Source organism: Strigops habroptila, chromosome Z (assembly GCF_004027225.2).
Source record: "Strigops habroptila isolate Jane chromosome Z, bStrHab1.2.pri, whole genome shotgun sequence".
Taxonomy (NCBI): Eukaryota; Metazoa; Chordata; class Aves; order Psittaciformes; family Psittacidae; genus Strigops; species Strigops habroptila.
The window spans coordinates 17,390,433-17,413,174 of NC_044302.2; the positions used below are offsets into that span (position 1 = coordinate 17,390,433).

At 35.6% G+C, this 22,742-nt stretch overlaps 1 protein-coding gene across 7 annotated transcripts in view; it reads left to right on the plus strand.

Moving 5' to 3' along the window:
• FTO (FTO alpha-ketoglutarate dependent dioxygenase) overlaps window positions 1-22,742 on the plus strand; it is a 248,238-nt gene that overhangs the window by 33,745 nt on the left and 191,751 nt on the right. For all 7 annotated transcript variants that reach the window (XR_003995162.1, XR_003995163.1, XM_030512880.1 and 4 more), the window contains exons 2-3: window positions 11,495-11,572; window positions 16,446-17,106. Coding sequence is in view for 5 of the 7 variants with exons in the window: in XM_030512880.1 (XP_030368740.1) it covers window positions 11,495-11,572; window positions 16,446-17,106 (739 nt within the window). In the remaining 2 variants the exon portion in view is untranslated. The remainder of the gene's footprint in view (window positions 1-11,494; window positions 11,573-16,445; window positions 17,107-22,742) is intronic.

Genomic DNA, 22,742 nt, shown 5'->3' on the forward strand with positions numbered 1-22,742 from the left:
CAAGAAGGGTGGCCTAGTTTTTTCATTTTCAAGTTGAGAGTACCCTAACATATAAAACCATTGAGTCAAATTATAAAATAGTTGACTCCAGTCCTTGTAGACAGTCTGAAGGAAATGAAATTTATTTATTCTTGTCTTCAAAATATCCTCTAAGGAAGCAAGAGAGTTCAGAATTTTAAGCTGTCTACGATGTTTTCATATGGATAGTGGCCTGCATGCCTTTAATTTGATGATAGGGAGAACAGTCCTTTGTCAAGTTGCAGTTCCCTTTTATGATTTTTTTGCATGTCTGTATCTCTCTCTGTAAAGGGGTTTTTACCTCTCTTCACCTCACCATCCCTGTTCCTTCCCTTATACTAATTTACCTGTGGGCTTTTTGATGATCTTCTTATATAACATATACAAATATCTACTTAATCAAACCAAAGCAAAACAGAGACTGTGTGGTGCTTTTTCTTCATTGGATCATTTAATGGATTCAATTTTTCATGTTGATAAAACTTTTCTGTATTTTCCTATCAGCCTGGTACAGCTTTAGTATCTGTTATGGATCAGAATGACTGCTTCTCTTTTTCCTTTATTTAGACAATGAATCCAGACCATTCTAGAATGAGTTAGTACTCTTTGTAGGAATTGTTTGTTTATTAAATTTGGCAGTAGGAATATGCAGTAGTGTAAGTCTAGGGTTTTGGTTTGGGTTTTTTTGTTGGTTGTTTTTTCTTTTTTTTTTTTTTTGCCCCAGCGGAAGGGAGCAAATAGGACAAGGGAGAGTTGTGTTGAAATCTGGAATGGTCTCTCCGTGCCAGCCTTTCTTTTTCACCTTCAGAAATCCAGCCAGTATTTGAGAATAGCATAGAAAAAGGAAGAGATGATTTTTTAGAAGACTTGTCACTACTGTACTGCTTCACATTCACAAAGTACAGGCAGTGACAGCAGCAGGACTATCTAGACTCTTAGACCAGTTAGGAATGTAAGTGTATGGGGAGAAAGGACAGACAGCAGTTTCCCTGAAGAAATAATGTTTGTTCACATCCATTTTAGTGGAGTAGAGCTGTTCTGCAAAATCACACCTGGTCATTGCAACCGAGGAGGAAAAGTTAACAAGAAGTAACATCTATATATGGAATTAATAAGGGAAGAGTTAGGATTGCTTTATTAAAACATCATTATTTAAGAAAGTAAGATTTGTTAAGTTTTCTCAACAAATATATGCTTAAGGGGAATGTTCATCTGTATTATGAAATGTGGCTGGGGTTGGAACAAAGGAAATCACACAAAATATGACATGGCTACTTTCATAGCAGATCAGTGCTCTCTGGTGTTTTCCGTCTTAGTATACATTAAGCTTATTCTTTAAATTATACAAAGTCAGTTTAAGAATAAAATGTGAGTGACAGAAAAGTGAGTAGTCCTTCCTTCAGCTGTAGTTCTTTAACCTTATGGTAGTACTGTAAATGTTCCAAGTACTATGAAATACAGATCCTGACAAAGTTTTGTCTAAGTTTGAGTTGTGAGGCAGCCGAGAATTTTCAACACCAGCTTCAGGACTTCAGTAAAATATGTTCTTACAGAAGTAGACCACGGTCTCCCAATTCACTGACCACTGGTGACTGGCAAAGTGATGAATCAAAACCAAACTGAGGAATATGATGCATCAGGCTTTCAGTCAGTGTGGCTCTACTGCCTCCAGTTTATTTGCTTAGGCTGTATGTGCAGAATTTCTGCAGGAAATATGAGTGATTCATTGCAGTTTTCTGGTCTAAATAGTTTGGGAACCACTGTACTAAAATGTATCATTTAGAAAAACATCCAAACTTGATATAAAAAAGAATTCCCATGAGGGAGAATTCACCTCACACAGTGATGATCTCCTCCAGTGGTTAATTATCCTTTCTTTTAAATTGTGCTCCCTGTTCCTGGTCTGAACTTGTCTAACCTTCTTTCAGACCCTGAATTTTGCTAATCATTGTCTGCCAACTGAAACGTTAAATGTTAGCTTTCTGTTCCCCATGTGGCTTATTCCGGAGGCTGTGAACAAAGCAAAGCCTTCAAACTAAACGATTGCCTAAGTTTGAATCACTCGCTACATTTGGATTGTTCACTATGAGTTTTTTTCTTTAAATAATTTTTGTTACAATTCACCCACACCTCTTTTTTCTGCAAACCCCATATAGCAGTATCCTTTTTGAACTTGTATGCCAAAATTCAAGTGTTTCATTAATAGCTGTCTTACTACAAAGTTAATGTAACAGCTGCAGTCTGTAATTATTATTTCTAAATAATTGTTGGTACCATCATTTGACCAATGGCATCATTTATGCAAAATTGGGAAATTACTGCATTATAAATACAAAGCAATGTCTGTGCATTTGTTACACTGGTTACTCTTACAGTAAAGTGTTACAAATAGCACTTTTTAGCACTGAATGCTCTTGTACACATATTGATACATGTTAAATTTTTGAACATAATGTGATCTGTAATTGTTATGTCTTTGAAATAGTTTGTAAAAAAAACCCAACCAAACGACTGTATTAACATTGTACTCCTGTGTAGCTTCAAAAATAGCATCTCAATGGTCATGCTGTTTTGGAAGTTGACAATTTGTATGACACCAAATTTGTTGTAACCATAATAACAAATCAGTGATGGTTGCCTTTAAATTGTTTTGGGGAGAGGAAGGGGAATTGCGCAAAGCTTCTGCTCAGAGGCTCCTCTAGTGTAAGAAATGTTTGAAGGAAAATCTGTGTTTATCATGTCCTTGAAAAGGACAAATCACAAAGATTGAAGAGCAGAAGTGGGAAGCATGGTGCTGCCTCTGCAGCCGAATCCCAGGGGAATTAGCATACCCCTTCTTCTGTGCTTTCCCTCTGCAGAGTTTTTGCTAATTTTGGCATATACTCAAGAATTATCTTGTAAATGCCTCCTTTAAAACATCAGCTCTTTATCTGGGGAAACTTGACTTAACACAAGAGAAAAGTGTTCCTGGAATATATTTCCTTTTATCTGTAAGGCTTTCAACCATCTTGCTGTCTTTTCATTCTGGAGTCAAGAATGCAGTTAAGTAATCAAATATGATGTCTTGGAAGGCTGTAAAGGTCTTCAAATTTCACCACGTTTGTAAGTGCTTTTATACTTTCCTACTGCTTATTGTGCTAATAAAATCTCTGGAAAATAATTTAGTTCTGTAATAAATATCGAGAGTCAACAATTTAGTAATGGCCTATGAAGATGTTCAAATACTATGTAATGGGGACATGACAGTTACAGTATGTGAAATTTAATGCTCTAGCTCCTTATTGATCTTCGTTGTAGCCGATGCATGGCACATGCATTTGCACTTAGCACCTGCTCTTTCTACATTAACACTGTCTTCAGCACTGTTATTGAGGGGACTTTAGAAACCACATTTGATGCTAAACTTAAGTATTTAAGGAAATATCTATTTATTTTTTTTTTCCAAGTATCCACTTTCTTTTCATTTTACTTTTGACTGTGCCATCTTCTGGGTGATGCTCTAACACTCAAAGTTCTCCCCTTCCCACTTTTTTAAGTATTCTTATTACACATTGAATATTTCTACCGTTACTTATAGAAACTTATATAGACCATAAATCCTGCAAGGCTCATTATTTTCTGGAAGTGAGGAAAAGCTGCAAGAAAATTAATTGCATCTTTGATCTTCTGCTGGTTCTGAAAAACTGTATTAGCATGACCTGCTCATGTGTGTGTGTGTTAAAGTTCTTTGTCTACGTCTACAGAAGTTATAAGCCTGTCACAAAGATTCTAAATCTGCATGTCAAGCTTTGTCAGCCCTTGGTTTTCATTCTGGAGGTCTTTGATTCATTTGCAGCGTGTTTGCTTTACTTTGCTATGCTAATTAGCTGTTAGACCGGAGTGAAAGTTGTACAATTCCACATTGCAGATATGGAATGCTTCTCAAAATATAGTGATTCTTCATGTTTCTTTCTGTTTCCTTGGACCATTCAAGGAGAAACAGCTCCTAAGGCTACATAGCAATAGCACCCTACATCCTGGTAATAGACTTCAGAAGTTAGGCAACATCAATAACTTCTTAGTGTCCTAAGAATGTGGGAGGTCTATAGACAGCAATGCCAAATGGGTCCTTGTTTCAGCATTAACTCTTGTTATAATCTGTGGTTTTATTTTAGCTGGTTTTAATCTTTATTGAGTTTTCTATCTGATAAAAAATTGGTGGTTAGTATTTCAGATCTGGTCAAACCCACTTCATTTCTTGGAACTGGGTGTATAGGGGTATTTTTGCGACATCATGCAGAATTAATTGTTGGTGACAGTCATTAAGGTTTCTATCTGCTGATTCTTCGGAGGTGAGCTGGTTAAGAACTGCTTGTTTAAGAAATCCAGTTTCTCAGCAACTATTGGCTATTTCTCAGTGAAACTGCAAAGAATGGCATGCAGAAATAGCCCGGTGTCCTTCTCTATTCCTTGTGATTCACAAACATGTTGATTTAAAAGTATCAACCATTTATAACATTCTCTTAGTTTCATGTATGCTCTTGTGTCCATATGTATAAGAAGAAAACTAAAGAATTGGAAATCAGATTGAAACTTGATCATTATTTTCAAATAAAGTTTGAATGTTCTTACTTCTCGCCTAAAACAGCTGATCTTTTTACCAACTGGTACCTGCTGGAAGAGAAGGCACAAATGACAGAGGGAACAAGAAATGGGTGATGGTGTCAAGGTGCTTGCAGTGATGGTAGAATTTTATTGACAAGTATACTGAGAAGGCTTAGGGGCATTTTGTCAGCAAAAAAGTGGCTGTGTTTAAATAATTTATCATTTCAAACTTTTTTTCTTAATAATTATTTAAAGTGTTAATCCACGTGTGACAAATCTACACTCAGCTGGGTAAGAAAAGTGCCAGTTATCTTGCATTAACAGCCACTGGCCAAAAGAACAATGTTCCTGTAGGTTAAAACAACAATTAAGGGGCCCTTAACACTCAGGGTGGGGAGGGAGGGGGTGCAGGTAGCAAAGACATTTTTCACACATTGCTAAGCTGCTTAAAGGCATAAATTAACTCCTAGTTCAGTTACATCAGTCAAGCATGTTGCGCATATGCATGACTGGTCTGCGAGTGCATGTGAACCAAAATCTGGGCCTGTAGATTTTTGAGAAGGGGCAGGAGAGGTTGAAATTAGTAAGCAAAGCCAAACAGTACCTTTGAGGAAAAAAATATTGCCTTCTAGGCAGCTGCTCAGTCACAAGTACTGATGTTAGACCTGAGATCTTTGCATTACAGTAGATTGTTCCTTACATAATGTTTTTCATGTCCAGATCACTTGAGCTGCATCCTACCACTTCTGTAACTGGACTGGTTTGTTCAGTGGGTGAGCAAGCTGCACAATAGTTAAATTAAATAACCTCATACTTTTTTGTTGTATAGTTAGGAAATTGATTTATGCCTATTAAGTATGGTTAGGTAGCCATAGATGATTTTAATATGCATTTATATAGAATAATAAAAATAATAATGACAATGCAAGTTTTTGTCCTTAATATGGAAATATTTTTGGCATATAGTGTGATGGGTTGGGGAGCTGTCGTACGCAAAGTGTGGTACAGTGTGGTCAGATGTCTGCCAGTGTTTTTGACAGGCTGGATTGTAGGAAGAGTATAGCACAGAGAAGGCTTTTGGTGAGACTTGAGTGTAATGAAGGGCAGCCTGGAAATACAACTTTTTCATGGCAGTAAATGGTACTGTAAAATTGGCCAGTCCTTTAAGATCTTCTAATGAGTGGAGCTTAGAAATAATTCGAAGAAAAAAATTTCTGAAATCTGATACATGTGATAGTGGAAAAATAAAAGCTGTAATGGCCCATTTAGAATGTATTTTTTTATTACTCTTGGTTAATTTCTGACATAGCTGGTCTTAGTGAGCCACTTGAATGATCTTGGTTGCTATGAAGCTTTAATAGTTAACGCTTGGAAGGCCTTGTAGTTTAAACAAATGTTAACTTCAAAATCACATTCCTTCTTTGAGAAACTATCCCAAATTGGGTATGTCTTTTTAATTCTTTATTTTTTAAAAACATGTGAAAGAATGTTGGGAGGTAAGGCCATGGAAGTTCCTGTAAAGTGATGGTATTTTTCTGGATGGGGTCTTATTTTTGTGTCACAAAATTTTTCCTATAGAAAGTATTTAATCTTCCTTTATTATAAAGCCATTGAGCTTTCACTTCAGAGCGCTAGCCCTTTGCTTCATGCATGACTTGAAAGAAATCCATGTTTTCATATAGTTGATTAAAAAAACAAAAGGATGAAAGAGAAACATAGGCCCTAATGTATGTTCTAATGTGAGGAAAAGCCAATAGAAAAGAGGGATTTTTGAAAACCAAAGGTTTGCATCTGAACTTGTGATTCAGATCTTTCTTTCAGGGCGTTATTCATTCTCAGAGTGCCTTGCTAAAACTCATAACCCTTTGGAAAACAAGACTGTTGGGAGAAACAGTGTTGGAGGTGGAGATGATACTTTCTTATGCTTAGAATAGAGGCCTTTTTTGTAGGAGCTGACCCAGAATTTCTGCAAATGCATTGGACTGCATTGAAAACAAAAAAACAAAACCTTGAAGTGTTCTACTAGTTCTGTTACTTAGTCAGTATTCTCAGAAGTGTAAAAGCTGCAGCGGGCGGTTAGAAAAACTTAGGACAGAAAAAAAAAAGGGGGGCAATGTTTTAAGAACTTTTGATGAAAGGAGTTAAGGCAGAAGGGCTTTCGTAGGCCGTGAGTAGAGATGACGTTTCAAAGCTGTTAGGCCTTCCTTCTGCACTCTTACCTGTTCCCTCCTTTAGCCTCACTAAGATTATTTGTCAGATCTAGACATGAGATAGGTAAAACTCAGCCTAGATAAAACGTTCAGATTTCTTTTACCTCTCTGCTATGAGACTGCTGAGGGTTGAGGGGAGTAAAAATGAGCATTTTCAATCATTAGTTTAAAAAAAATAAAAAATCATTGACCTGATGAAATTAAGGCAACATTAGGTGGGACTTTAGGTCACTGTAACATGAGTCAGGTAGTGAATCAGAAAATTCAGAGTACGCAGGATTGTTTTGCTGGTTGTTCTCTTTTCTCTACATCAAGCAACTGCACGCTTCTTCTGTTGCCAAGCACCAGCTTGCCTGAAAGGTAGATTTGAAGAGTCTAGTCAGTTCTCAGCCATCTGCTGAGATGTGTATATGTGTGATTTGTATATGAAATATTTGTAAATAATAAATATTGAAGAATTGTTCAAGTAGAAGCTAAATGCAACAGCAAGATACTCAGTTTTTAATTGTCTTCTTTCGTATGTGTTTTTCATAGCATGATTTATTTGCACTTCATTCTCTTCATTCAGCATAATGCTGATTGTAAGGTGAAAGTAAGTAATTAGTGGCTGGAGAAAAGGTTGCTTGCCATCCCTTCAGAGATCAGGAACATGCCTGTTAGAAGATTCAAAACAATGTCTTTTAAAAAAATCTTTTCTAGGGAATAATAAGATGGGCTTTTCCAGATTAGCGAGTTGCAGTCATGTTTTTTGGCAGTCTACTAGTTTGAAGAAAGTGTATGTTTTAACTGCTCATCACAGTGAAGAGTTCTTGTTTAGCTAAAAACTGTCATTCTTAAATGCTTTGTGGGCACTGTTGTGTTGGTCCATGTCTTGGACTTGTATGGCTGACTGTTAACACCTAGATGGGATGCTGCTTCAGGTCCAAAGAGATTACTATACGCAGTGAAGCTGGCATGTTCCCAGAATTCAGGAGAAATGCAGGGCAGCAAGCAGGGTTATCTTTTTAGAGGTGAATGATATTTGCATTGACTTATGTGTCCCTTGTGCTAGAAAATGCAATTTCTTCTGTAATTTTTTCAGTGTGTTTTATGCTAAGTACTGGGGGGAAGAAACAAACTTTTCCTGTTAATGTTTTCAGTGGTTTTACATATTAGAAGTTGTTGAGTCATTGCAGCCTTACATTTGTTGTCAGAACTAATTTCAATAATATTTCAATGTGATTTTAGTAGAAATAGTTTTTGTCATACACTGCTTCAGCCAAGACAGTGATCTGTAAATTGGAAAATGACTGCTGTCTTCTGACTTGTGTGATGATGAAACTACGTGAGAATTCTGTGTTTGAAACACTAAGATCTGATCTTCACAAACCTTTATAGCCTGGATATTGAACTTTTGTCTTACAATTAAGAGAGCAATGAAACCTTTTGAGAAAGGTATTGACACTCTGCAGGGATATACTTCAGCTGCAGAAGTTTTTACACTGTGGTGATTCTTGGCCAGAAAATGTCATTATGTCCCATCTTTCCTTTATACCACTTAATTTGAAAATAACAAACCATGTGTATATAAGATAACTGCATTTTGACCTGTGACTTTGATGTGTATTAGCTGTGTTTCTATCACTTCCTCTACGCTTTAACATACACCATGTTACTTCTATTGTCATGAAGAAATTTAGGAAAAAAAGTTCTACTTATAGTGATTGAAAAATGCCAATTATTGCTAGTTCACTTGCTGAATTTTACAACCATCTCATTAATAAACCTCTTTGTTACTAATAAATGAGCAGAGGTTGTTAATGTCTGAAGGAAGTTCATCACATGCTCTGAAATTGGGCGTTAGTGCTTCAGGTCTTCCTCCCAGTTGTCAGAGTCAGATATAATAGATCCAGTAACACTCACAGCAGCCTAAAAAATGAGATATTTACAGAGATTTTTCTCCTTTCTGAAGGCCCAGGTACGACATTTAGCAAGGTTTCTTGGGCAGTGCCCAGTGCATGGTGACATTATAGGAATGGTGATTCTTTCACATATTGGCACCGCTAATGTGGTATGTGTAAAAATCACATTAGTTGTTGAAGTATAAGAAACATAATACTGGTACCTCAATAAACTGTTACACTGTTAATAATTTCAAAATGTAAAAATGAGATTTAAAGAATGCTCTTTAAGATGCCTGATAACTTCAAGTAAGGGCGTTTTTATTTTTCTTATTTCAGAGTTTGTGCGTTGGAAGAGCCTATAAGCAATGCTTGTGTAACGGTGCTTAGATGTACACATCAGCCAGCTGGTATAGCCAGATCTTCAGTTGTTCTCTTTTTTTTCTTTTTGGAGGTATTTGTGAGCAACTTGATGTTTTTGACATTTGTGTGACAGCTTCTTGCATAAGAGATGAGCAGCATGTTGTACCACCCAGCTGTGTGTATTAGTCTGTACATCAAGCTGAAGAGTGGCACTTAGCCAGATCTGACAATCAAATGTGAACTAGTATACCTATACACAGGAGTGCATTTTAATGTTGTGTGCTTTTTGCCAAGAGGCTGGTACTTGACAGAGAAATTGTCAGAATCTCTTTTTCCCACCTCTTCTTTATTTATTTTTTTTTCACTCCCACACAGTTGTGAGTCCACGTTGAAATACATGATTCTTTTTTTCCTGCAGTTTAATATGGTTTGTCTTACAGAAAACAAAGCCAATCTAATGTTTTCAGTGATTTCAGGTAATGAAAGTGCAGCAAGCTTTTCGTAATAGAGAAGTGTTACTGGTTTAGATTATGCAGCAAATTACCATGTCATTTTCTGCCAGCTTAATCTGAAGTTACGTTATGCTCAGTTTCACCATGACTTCATATCAAAATACCAACAACCTGTTCCCAGAGAAACTGGCAACCTAGAGAAATTCTACTGCCAGTTTCTAAAATTCAGAGCTGCTCTTCTCAGTCTAGTTAAGAGTCAGTGATCAGGAGTTGTGAGTGTAGAGATGGGTGAGAGCTACCTGCTCTTGGTTTAGTTTGACTCATCTGTTAGCTATAAACCTTAAAGTTTCTACACTTCTTCATGGATTTTAAAGCTTATAATCTTCCTTGGTGCTTAAATTTGAATAAATGAAATTCACTGTCACAGAATAAAATACACAATAACACTCTTCGTAGTTCAGCTTGCCTTGTTTATGTGTTTGCTATAAGCCAGAAGTTAGTTACTACATGTCATAATTCTTTCTTCCTTTTTTTAAATGGAATTGCCAGAAAAGGGAAGACCTGTTTTGACCTGCATATGCAACCCCAAAAAAATTATAAAAAGGGCAATATAAAAAAAGCCCTATTTTAACAATTATTCCTCTTGTCTATGGAATAATCAATTTGCGGTGACATCTAGGTGATGAAATATATTTTTTTCCCCTATATAGCTTGTTGTTATGAAAATGTAAGTGATTAACTTATCTTTAACTTGTTCTGTGGGGGGGTTTGTTTGGTTTTTTTTGTCTTTTTTGGGTTTTTTTTGTTTTCTGTTTGTTTCGTTTGTTTGTTTGTTTTTATGTTGTACCCTTACTATTCTTTTAAAAAAGGTATCCACCTGGTCTTTTATAATAAAAAAGTATTGAGCGAGCTGCCACTTCAGTTCTTTCTTGCAATTGTGTTTATGTAGTTGAAAATATTGCGATAAAATAAGAATGCAAATCCTGTTATCTTAAATATTTAAGCATTATGGCAGATGTATTTTTGTGATCTTTGAGTTGTATTTTTATTAGTAAATATTGTTAATGATCAAAGTTTGTAAAGGAATCATCCTTGCAAGCTAAAAGAAAGAAGAAATAAAGGAAATGGTGTATTAATTTTCTAGGCCAATACTTCCACTGCAACAGTTTTTACAGTGGTGTTAATTTGTACTTATACTTACGTCATGTTCAGTTAGGTTGTGGGTACATAAATGTGGATAGACTTGTCATGGATTGGAATTGTTTGATTCCAAAAATCTGATGGCGTATTTCAAGCGTCTCTTGCACTTCAGCAGCACAATTGATTGTATAATGCATACAATAATTGTAATTAATTTTAAATTTAATATTTTATTTAAATTTTGTTACTAATGAAAACCTGGAAAATGCAGTTTGGGGAAATTGGTTTTTTATTGGAGGAGATACACGCAATCTAAACCAGAGACAAGAAGAGAGTTAAGAAAACAGGGGTCCAGAGAAGACCTGCTCTTCACAGTCAGCTGGTTCTTAGCGTACTCCCAACATCAAAACAGATTTGTGCCTGTCCACTGGGATTTCCATTTAATGGAATATGAGCTTTGGACACATTAGCTCCACAAATGGAAGTAGAAAATAAAATGAAAAAAGAAATAAGAAATTAGTAGGTATAAGTTAGCATAGTTCTGAAGGACATTAGGTTAAGATGGATTTTCATCAGTGTAATAAGGACTGATTTTCTAAAAAGAATTTAGGAGGAAAAAACCTCATGTGCTCTGTAACTACCAAACCTGAATTACTGCTTTGTAAGTGGAAAAGCTCCGCTGATTTTTTGCATGCATTTTCTTTTATTTAATTTTCCAGAATCAAAGGTAGTGAGAAAAATAATTGTACATGTTTGTCTCTTTATAATACAACTAGTTTTATACTTGGCTGTTTTTATCTTGGGTTTTAATCTAACTTTCTGTTTCAATTTTACGCCTCCAAAACAGAAAAAAAAGCTTCTTGAAGAACTTGGAAAGAACAGACTTCCATATATGACACCAGTCGATGCTGATTTCCATCAGTTGGTAAGATATTTCTTTTAACTGCACTTGTTTTAAACTAAAACGGCTATTTGACTGAACAACAAATCTTCAAAGAGAGACTGTGAAATCTGATATGGAAGTGGGATCCTCGTAGCTGATAATGTATTTCCAGGTAATGTGAAATAAGACCTCTAGAGTTGGGATATTCAAGAATGAAAACTTTGTAAATTTATTTTTAGGATTTTGTCCTGAGTATTAGTACCTGAGCACCAGGTAACACGTGTAGCAATTACAGTTTCTTATGCTTTATTAAAATAAAACACGCTGCCACTTTTAATGGTTTATTTGGTGGGTATTCCGAATCATGAAGTCAAACTCCAGTTTTGCCATGGGATTACAATTGTGATACTGAGCAGCCTCTGTACTTCCCTCACCTTTCTCATTCATTTGAGTTGTAGGATGCTTAGGGAAAGCATGGTGTTCTCAGTGTTCTTACAATGCTGGACATAGTGGAAGTAAGCTCTTGATAGACATCTTTAACAGCTGTAGGGATAGTAATATAAACAAAACAAATCCCAACAACTGGGCATATTCTTTTCATTCTTAATCTAGTGTTCATGAAGAAGCTTTTCCGCCTCTTGAGACTCGGGTAGCTTACTGTTTTCTCCTTCCTAGTTCTGTTACGTCCCCTCCTGTTCTTTTCTATCTGTTGCTGCCAAAAGCTGCTATGCCCAGTGTATTTTTCTATCTTTGTAAAACCAGCCTCGTGGAGCTGGCGTGACAACAGAAGATGGAGCCAAGGCTGCCCAAATGACATCTCATTTGCTTAGTGTCAGTAGCTCATAAATATAGAAGACGATGGGAACAAGATAAGCAGTGAAATCAGACCTGTTCCAGACTTAATCAAGTTTAGATACATTCTTTTTGCATCATACAGAGTTATCCTTTTTTTGTGTAGTGTTTGTGTGCATGCTAGGTATTTTTAAGTCTATGTGAGAATCGGAAGCATCACAAGCACCTCTTAAATTCTTATGGTGGTTGTGAAATGTTACTGAAATCACAGCTGTACATATTACAAGTTCCATGATGCTTAAATGTAGGACAGATGGAGAGGAAGAGAAGGGTGAGAGCTTGAAGACAACAAGTTGGCAAAATGAGATATCACATACAATTTAGTTTTATATTCTGTCTTTCCAGGAGAGGGGTGCCTTACGCCTTTAAAGATGCACCTCTGACAAAACAATATTCTTTGAACACAGTAGAAAGGTTAGGTAGGATGCAAGTAAAAAACTACAGTATGCTGTCAGGTGTGGAAATGTACAGTCTGAACACAACAAAGAAGTTCCATCACAAGCAAAACTTCACTTACATCCTCTTTCAATGTGCCTTGCATGATGAAGGATTTTAGAAATGGGCCCCAAATCATAGGCTGAAACAAAGTAATGTTTAAAGCGACTTAGAAACAAGGAAAAGTCTGTTAACAAGACAGTTCACAAATATAGAATCATAGAGTCATAGAATAGTTAGGGTTGGAAAGAACCTTAAGATCATCTAGTTCCAACCCCCCTGCCATGGGCAGGGACACCTCGCACTAAACCATGTCACCCAAGGCTCTGTCCAGCCTGGCCTTGAACACTTCCAGAGGTGGAGCATTCACAGCTTCCTTGGGCAACCTGTTCCAGTGTCTCACCACCGTCACAGTAAAGAACTTCTTCCTTATATGTAACCTAAACTTCCCCTGTAAATATATATATATGTGTATATATATATATATGTATATCTGTGTCCTGGGTTCAGCTGAACCCAGGACAATCTGAAGTACAAACTTATCATTTCATGATGTAAGTGGCAGTTTGTTTCTCAAGGGTCCCTGTTGCTGATTTCTAACTCTGTTCTGTCACTTGGATCATCCTGTAGGGTGATTCTCTATATTGAGTACCACCATTAGAAGTGAAAGCATGTATAAATTTAAAATAGTGTGTGTAACTTTCATATGAAAAATTGAGCATCAGATGTGCCTTTTTTTTTTTTTTTAATTTTAAAGTTGCCAGTAAGATACCTGCTTCTTTCAGAGTGAGCAGGGAATTGACCTTTAATACTTGCTGTCAGGGTTACAACACAGAGTACATGATTACTCCCCCTTCCCCATCCCCCCAAAACAACAAGGTGTCCAGTGTTCATGCTGTCTTCTGATCCCTTAATGTTTTCCTTATGTAGGACATAGCACAGTGACTGGTCAGAGATTTAAAGACAACCAAACTGTTTTCATATGATGTGTCGGAAATGTTTTTCCCCTTCCTGATTTCTTCTGAGGTATCGGTGTGGGGTTTTTTGAGTGTGTGTTGTTTGTTTGCTTTTAAGATAGAATCCTAAACTTAATGTTAAAATAGTTCTTCAGCATGTCATCTTAAAACACAACCCAAAGGTAACATGCCTCTGACTTGGCTGGCAACAAAATGTGGAAGGAGGGGAATGCAATGTTGTTACCCCTGTAGCACTTGCTTTCTAGGGCATGTTTTCAGTAATTTAGTTGCTTTACATCGTATTGTTCTTTCCCTCCTATTTGTAGTAATTGTTTGAAATTTCATGTGTGCAATTCATGTCAGAAATTTGATATATTAAATGGTTAAAAAATATGCAGTAGTAAAAACTTTTAAAATATACCATAATAACATATGTAACGTGGTAATTGGTTAGTCTTGCCTGAGTATGTCCAATGTACAGAATTATTTAAAGAAAAACTGGAATACTGCTATGTAACTGTTAGTGCGCTTTCTTTTACACATATTGTTTGCATAATGAAACAAATCATGCATTGATAATCTTTGTATCTCACAACATAAAGTGTTTTGTCATTATTAGGTATGATTGTGAAAGAATACTTGTGATTCCTATCAACCTATATGTACATGTCTGTAGCCGATAGCTGTAAATCCTTAGTATTTGCAGTTACTGATTTCAGTTGTTATTCTTCATAAAGATTTTTTTCGTTGTGCTGTTCAAAGGCTGCATATACAAAACACTGATTGAAACAAAGGGGACAGTTCAGGATTTCAAGGAATCGTTTTGGGCTTTTGGAAGCTCAGGGGAATTGTGTTTATCAAGTTTATATTCATTTCTTAAGGAAAGCTAGGATCCAATGTTCTGTGCTGGGGGTTCTAGAGGGACCTTTAAGCAGATAAATGGGACTTTTTTCAAGCTTTGTTATTTTAAGTTATGAATGTAAACACTATTGTCAGTAATTATTGTTATCCATAGATACTGTTACAGTTTTTTTTCCTCTGTCTAGGAAGGTAGTTTTTGGAAACCATAAGAATGTGTAAAGAAAGGGAGATAGCTTCACTGTAAAAATTCACAAGAAATGGTGGCAAGGTTTATAGATAAACTAAGATTTATTATGTGGAATCATTATTTTTAAAATAGACTTCCTGTTATGTTCCCCTTCTTAGTAGAAACAAATGGTCCTATAAAGCCACCTCTTCAGTGTTGTAGGGTAACAGCATCTTATGATGCCAAAGTCTAACTGTTTTCATGCAGTAGAAAATGCACAAACTGACTGCCTGGGTTGTGTTTTTTTAAAGGCACCTTTTCTGGATTTTAAAATTAATTTCCTGAACAGTAGGTTCAAATTTGACTTGGAAGTAGATAATACTAGTAAAGTGGGTTTGAGTTGTACCAGAAGGAGCCCACATTTGGACCATAGGTCACAGTGATGCTTTTATGCTGGTGGCTTTTTGTTTGTTTTTTAAAAGCACTTTGAACATAAGCTATTACATTAGTAAAAGTTTTGCTAGATCAGCTTTGTTCATCCATGTGCTTTTGCCCCATTGCCTAATGCCTTCAGATGTCAGTTTCTTCTATTTGTCTATTAATTTTAATGAAATACATGGTAACTTACTCTATTTAAGAACTTATTCTCTAGCCTTTATCCAGTTTGCCAAACAGTCTCAACAGTAGCTAACGCAGATTTACAGGCAGCCAATGAAAGGTGTGATTATGTGATACTCACTTCCTTAGAAAACCAGATTAACAAAATAAAATTATCCAAGCCTTCCTGGAGTGGGAAGCAGTATTTTGCATGCAAAGCAAGATACTGCTGATTAGCAGTGTTATACCTTGCTGGGAGTTGTTCCCTGCTCACACTGCTGGATGTTGAACACCAGCTAATGCCAGAGCTGGTGTGGTCAGGAGAGGATATGAGGAAAAAGGATATTGCAAGTGGGGAGATGGGAAAGAAAATAATTTTGGTAATCTTCTTTTATCTAAAAGGGGAACTTTTGTGTAAAATGATTTGGCATGCATTGAGGAATGTGGAAGTAGGACCAGTAAGTCAAGCACTACTTTGAAGATAGAGGTGCACCACAGCAGAATGTTGGCTTTTTTGAAAACTTACATTTTGTTATTTTTGCCTTGAAAAATGTTGTTGTATAAAACTAATTATGAGAGTTTATTGCGTAGCCCTCTAGAATTCTACATATCAGAATGAGAGAATTCTGCACGAGAATGAGACAGTATGGTCTTTTTTACTGCTTGGTATTCTTTTGTTTATATACTTCAAGGTATTTATCTACAAATTCATAAGGGGATTCTGCCAGAATCCTCATATGTATTTATTTATTAATTTAGAGATTTGCCCTGGTGATACTCTCTGGTTACAGGCCAGTTGTACATATCTATAGTTTGCACAATACACTGGGATATGAAAATAAAGTAACAAATATGTATTTCTTCACCATAATCTAGACTCATGTTTGTTAACTTGTCAACTGAGCCATGGCTATTCTTGAATATATGAAATACTTTGGTTCCTGTAAAAAGAATAATTCTTTTGCTGGTTTTGTTGATGTTGGGTGTTGGGGTTTTTTTTTTTGTGTGTGTGTGTTCTTAATTTTTTTTCTTTTTTCCCCTCCTTTAGTGGAAGTCCAAATATTCCAAGCTGATTTTCAGAAAATCTGACACGGTACCTGAAGAGCTCCATCAAATGGTACAAGAAGGCTTTCTGACCTTGCAAGAACATGATTGTTTCTTTCAAGATCTTGTAAGGATCAAAGGAAAAGATTTTGTTACCCCCATGTCTCGTATATTAATTGGAAACCCAGGATGCACATACAAGTACTTGAACACAAGATTATTTACAGTTCCTTGGCCTACTGAGGGTTATGATATAAAATACTGCAGTCCTCAAATACATGATGCTTGTAAAGCATTAATCAGACTTAATGACTACTTGCATATTGAAGCAGTCAAGGCGTTGCAAGGACAAAATTTGGTTGAGACCAAAGAAATTAACGATACTACTGTAATAGATAGGGAGCAAAATTTTGCTACTTCGTTTACAGAGAAAGGGTCTCTTTCAAAAGATCAAAGCAGTTGTTGTGTACCAGCGGATGACTACATAAGTCTAAAGGACAGAACGTCTTATAATGTGACTTTATTAAATTATATGGATCCACTACAAATGCTGTACTTGAAACAAGAACCTTATTTTGGAATGGGAGACATGGCAGTGAGCTGGCATCATGACGAGAATCTGGTTGAAAGGTCAACAGTTGCGGTGTACAGTTACAGCTGTGAAGGTGAGTGATGGGAGATGGGACTTAACCAGGGATATAAATATCCCAAATTCCTGAAGCTCTTTTATGTTTCCTTTTGTGTACGTCCATAAGCACACCTGTGTGCTAGTCTAGATTTGTCAAGTGCTTCTGCATACATTGTGGTACTTCTTGTACTTAAGCCTTATCTTTATTTTTACTAAAACCTCTACAACATATACCTGTGTTTACTGCAGCTGGCATATCAGGTGTTCTCTAAGTAGATTTAAAGATTGGTATGATTAATTTCCTGACTAAGAGCCAGGAAATACCTATTTCGGGTTAACGCATGTGCATATTTTTTATCCTGCAAAATGTTTCATTGTAATTGAGATCACCAACTTTCTTGTTTATCATATGCAGACTTGCTTCTCTTTATGCTGATTTTACTGCTCTTCTTTCTTTGGGAAGATAATTTTAGGTGGGTTTTGTGTAAAAGTATTACTGTATTTACTTGGAAGTGTATACATTTTGTCTGGGCACGCTGTAGTGCTAATACATGTTTTGCGGAGGAGTTGCCAACATTTTGTAGTTGGGAACGGTAGAAGTTTTCCATTAAAATCCCTATTGTCTGACAGGCTTTGCAGATTCTTAGTTATTTAAAAAAAAAAATCCAACATTTGAATGCAGTATTGGGGGGAGGGGAGGAAATGTACTTGAAGAGTCCTTAAATATTTCATTTTTGGTTTAAAGTACCTTTCCCATTTTTATCTTTATTTAAGAACAGACATGAGGATTTTTTCCTAACTGTGTTTGAACAAAGACTTTATTTTTTTTAATGGCTTCCAGTTTTGCAAACATAAGATTAGCATTTAGACACTTGATTTGAATTTGCAAATGCTCTGTTACATTTCATAATTCCCAACTGATTTTTGGTCATTCAAAAAATACTTTGATGTTTGCCTCAAACCATGGGAAGAATTCACACAGACTTTGGTAGGTTTTGGCTAAAGACCATGAGGTGAAAATAATAACTTACGCTTTCATGCATGTTCTCTTGTTAGTTTTGTTACTAGTTTTGAAAATCAACGTTCGGCTGAAATCATCATATTTAAATTTTCCGGGACATAAAGCATCGGCTGGCTTAGCAAGCTGAATAGAAGAGGTTCCCTGACCCATAGAAGTGTCACTTTGTTCATGAACTTTTTTCTGTTCTATTTGCCAAGGACATTGATGTTCTATGTTCAGTAAATGTTGGGGTTTTTTTTTTCAGTAGTACTGTAGATAAATATTTTTAGTAACATTTTAAGAAACATAAACATGAAGTAATAATTGTGTAGGGGCTTATTGTAATATGCTTAAAAACTTTGTAATATAGAACTTGATCATGGCGGGGAAAAAAAGGGTCCCTTTTAAGTTTAGAGAGCTATAAATTAACAAAAAAGCTACAATGTTTATTCATAACTCACCACTTGACTTGGTTTCTTCAAGTTTAGCAAGGTAGGTAAAAATTACGCTATTTTAAACCCACTGCAAATTCTATGCAAGATTTGATTGATGAGGGTAGAAAAAGTATTTGGTATATTTAGGCCAAAAATTATTTAGATATCTGTATGTAATTAATGTTTTTGCCACATACAAGATTTTTTCATAAATACACTTAAAAGTTTATAATATTGTTAAATCCCAAAGGATTTAAAAACAGACATGAAAACTTAAAAAAAAAAAGCTAACAGCTTTCCAGGGAATAAATTGATCATGCTATCATTTACATTAAAAAAAGAGGTATTTTTGCAATTATTCCAAAAGTTTTTGATCAAATTGAAATTTGTGAGGAATCTCTTGGCAGCAGGTGGTGACATTAAAACCTCAGTGCAGTTGGAGATAGTGTAAAAGACACTTTTGGGGGAAGAAAATGAAATCAGATCTAAATCTGAACAAGATTAAATTCCACTTTCAAGCTCTGGAGCATGGCTCAAGTTGGTTTCATGGACTTTAGAGGGAGTTTAAGGTGCTTGGCATGGCTCCTGAGCATCATGAGGACATGTCCTGAAGTTTACCTTTATGGTGAAACAGTTCACTCACATCTGTCTGTGTTCAGGTTGTAGTTACCATTGTAAATCTCTAACTTGAAGCCATATTTATAGTTGGCCTACTTACTCATGAATGGGAGGAAATGGAACTTGTTTGTAGTTTGAGTATAGCATTGTAATTAGTGACAGTAAATACTTGCGTGTGTTGAAGCTTTCTACCCAGCGCATTGAAGAGGAGTAATAAGTCTACTTGATTTTGAGAGAAAGAAATAATTGTCTTTTTACTATTCTGATTTCCTGTTTATAGCTTTCAAATGCTGGTGGTTATAAACTTTCAGTGCTTATAAGATTCTTCCTTCCAGTTCCATATCACTTCAATGTGTTGGTGGTTTCTGCACTTCACAGAGACTGTCAGTATTTACTGTATCTCTTATTAAGCTCTCTCTAACTGTGAAACATGAAGAAGCTCCACATCTTTTTGAAGATGATTTTTAAATTGTTATAGAATCCTATCTTGACTCCTCGTTTTCCATAAATACGTTTCCTTTTTACACCAGTGTCTTTTATTAGTACTTCATTAATTTGTTTAGTATTGCGTTAGTGTTGAATTATCACTGTAGTGTATAAAGACTATCACAGAATCATTATAATAAAAAGAGTAGAGGTGGTCAGAAATCTTTTTCATTGAACAGTTTTTCCTTAGAATATGTCAGTTAGATGCATCAGTAATTTTCTCCGAGAAGACATTGATTCTGTGGGAAATTTAATCATAAGTTAAACATGTTGATTTTTCTTAAAACTAGCTTGATTCTCTTTTCTGCTAGGTCTTGCACATTTTTTTTGGTCAGCTCTCTCTTCCTCAAACTGTCACTGGTGTCTGTGGTGCTCCAAACACAGGATTTTTGGCAGACCCTGAGCATGGGGCGGCTGGGGTTTCCCAAGCTTCACGGGCAGTACTGAGCTATCCTGTCACAAACACAATCCCTAGGGTTTCAGAATTTGAAGAGCAGGAGCCCTTGGAGTCGAGCAGTCTTACTGCACCATGGCAGCTGTTTATCAGACTGTGTAGAGATGCACAACTTTAATTTGCATTTTTATGTCATTATTTGTTTGGTACCTACTTATGTTATTAAACAGTATTAAAACAGATACTACTGTAATTGAAACAACTGTATTTACTTGTTTGCTTGTTCAGTCTGATGCCATAATTAAAATATAATGTTTGAAACTTTGATTAGTATTAATTGGAGTAGAGGCAGTTTTTAATATGCCAGAAAAGAAATTTGAGAGCCAACATGAAGCTATTGGAACAGCAACTGATACTTTCATTAGTATCACTGTTTATTTTCTTGTTTCCAGTCACACAGTGTTTAAAAGCAACTTCAGATGAGGTACTTTTTCTAACAACAAAATCAGATACATGTTTTGCTTAATGCTCATCTGACTAGTGTTTGCTTTTATTTACATTAAAATAAAATGCATTACATTACAGTAGGTTCAAAGTAGATTGTCAATGATAAGAATACGCCCACAAAAAACTGGGGAAATTTCCTTTTTAGGTATGTACTGAATGAAGGTACGTGAGTGGTAGTCATGGTGCATATGCAGAACTGATACATTGCAGAATGTGTGTTCAGTCAGACTGCTATTAACACTTCAGAATTAATTCACTTTTCAGAATTTACTGTGGAACAGGAATTCCAAATTTTGACCAATTTAGGATTTTTAATGATTAATTAGATCACAAATATCCTATCATATGAGAGCATAAAGGTAAAAACTTGTTCAGGCTTTTAATACAGTAAGCTAATAACCCATTTTTATTTCCTGCTGTATTTATAAAAAGCAAATTGCAATCCAAATACTGGTGGAATAAGGGCATTCTCAAAAATTGGATTTAATCAGTGAAAATTTCCTAATAAACAATTTTCCTCCAGGTCTTTGTAAATTTTGTAGGCGATTTTATTACTTAGCAGAGCAATAGTTGGTTCTAAAGCTGTTCTTCAAAGTAGAGACTTGTTTCAGTTACCGACTTAAAGAAGATGGAAAATAATGTAGTCACAGGAAGTGTCCATCTTTCTCTTACCTGGATTTCCCACAAACTATGTTTGGGGTTAGAGAAGTACTTTTTTTTAGACGCTTTGTAGTAGTTTGTCTTCTTTCTTTAAGGCCTGCTTGCTGTATGAATCCCTTGAAGTACTAACCAACTGGCTCTGTTAACTGACAAGGTAATGTTGAAAGGTTTGACCAATTTTGTTACAGTAATGACTGATCTTGGAGGAGCTTTTATGCTTGTTAGTATTATAAAATGCTGGTTGTATTTTTTCACACTGATGTTAGAAGCAATATCCTAGCACTAAACCTCATGGCAGGTATTTAAGTTCTGCTGTAAATGTGAATAAAAATAATTGAGATTGTATGCTTTCTCAGTATGTTAAAAAAAAATCCTGAAACTACAGAAGTTGTTCAGAATTGAAGTCAATCTAAATTTGTAGTTGACCACTAATTCTCTTTATGTACTATTTAATGGATAAAAGTCATGGAGTAGGTGTTTATATCGGATAAGAACTATTAAAGTAAATGGTGTTTAATGTCAGTAATGTAGTATAAGTATTTCTTGATAAAAGAATGCAAGTGGTATATAGAAAAATATATATTATTTCTTAAGAAATTAATATATGAGTGAAATGGTCACATCTGTAACTTGTAGGTTCTGGCTAGTTGGAATTATTCTCAGAGAATCATGAATTTTTAATGAACCAGTTACTTTTGTAATAATCAACTTAAATCTCTGTTTGCTAAAAGAAAATTATCATTCGAATTATCTGTTGTGGGTTGTGGGTTTTTTTAACCATCTCTCACTGGTATGATCGAATAAAGCCTTTCCTTCAGGTGTGAAGGGATGACGGAATATCCGTTGTTCTTACTTTTGTGTTTCTGTTCTTGATGTATTTGGGCACAGTATTCCAAATATGAATTGATACGAACAATGTTGGCAAATTTTTGTTGTGAATGTCAGTGGCAAGCAAAAGTTAATGATAGTACAGTTTAATCAGCCTGTTAATCTATGGATTTAGTAATAAGGCAGAAGAAAAAACTCTGGGTAGATACTCATTCTTTCAGCTGTTGAAATGCAAACCATACTTTGCTTTTTTCCACCTCTTGCGTATAACATACATAAATTGCTATGGAAGGCAGTAATAATGTATATATTCATGTATTTCAGCAATCGCTGAATACGTGCCCAAATTCTAAATTCTGAAAAAAATCGATCTGTAGGAAAAAAATTCTTTTTTCTATGTAACAATGGTCAGTTGGGTTTAATGACGAAGTAGAAGTTTACAGTCCTTGTTTTTAGCAGTGTGTTGGCAATGATTCTGTCATCTTAAGAAATCATGTTTGATTTAAGATTACATTTAGGATACAGTTTGGCATTACAGTTTGACTTGAGTAGAGAACATTGAGGTTCCAGAGTTTCAAAAACTTCTTGAAGACTTTGGTGTTGCATAGCAAAGAAACATTTCAAAGCTACTTTTACTTTCTGTGCTGTGGAACAATAACCAAACTAGATCCAGGAAAAAAAAATTCACATTGTTCTGAACCTAACCATGACCCAAACCTGATAAGATCAGGTCTTAGAGCTGGAAC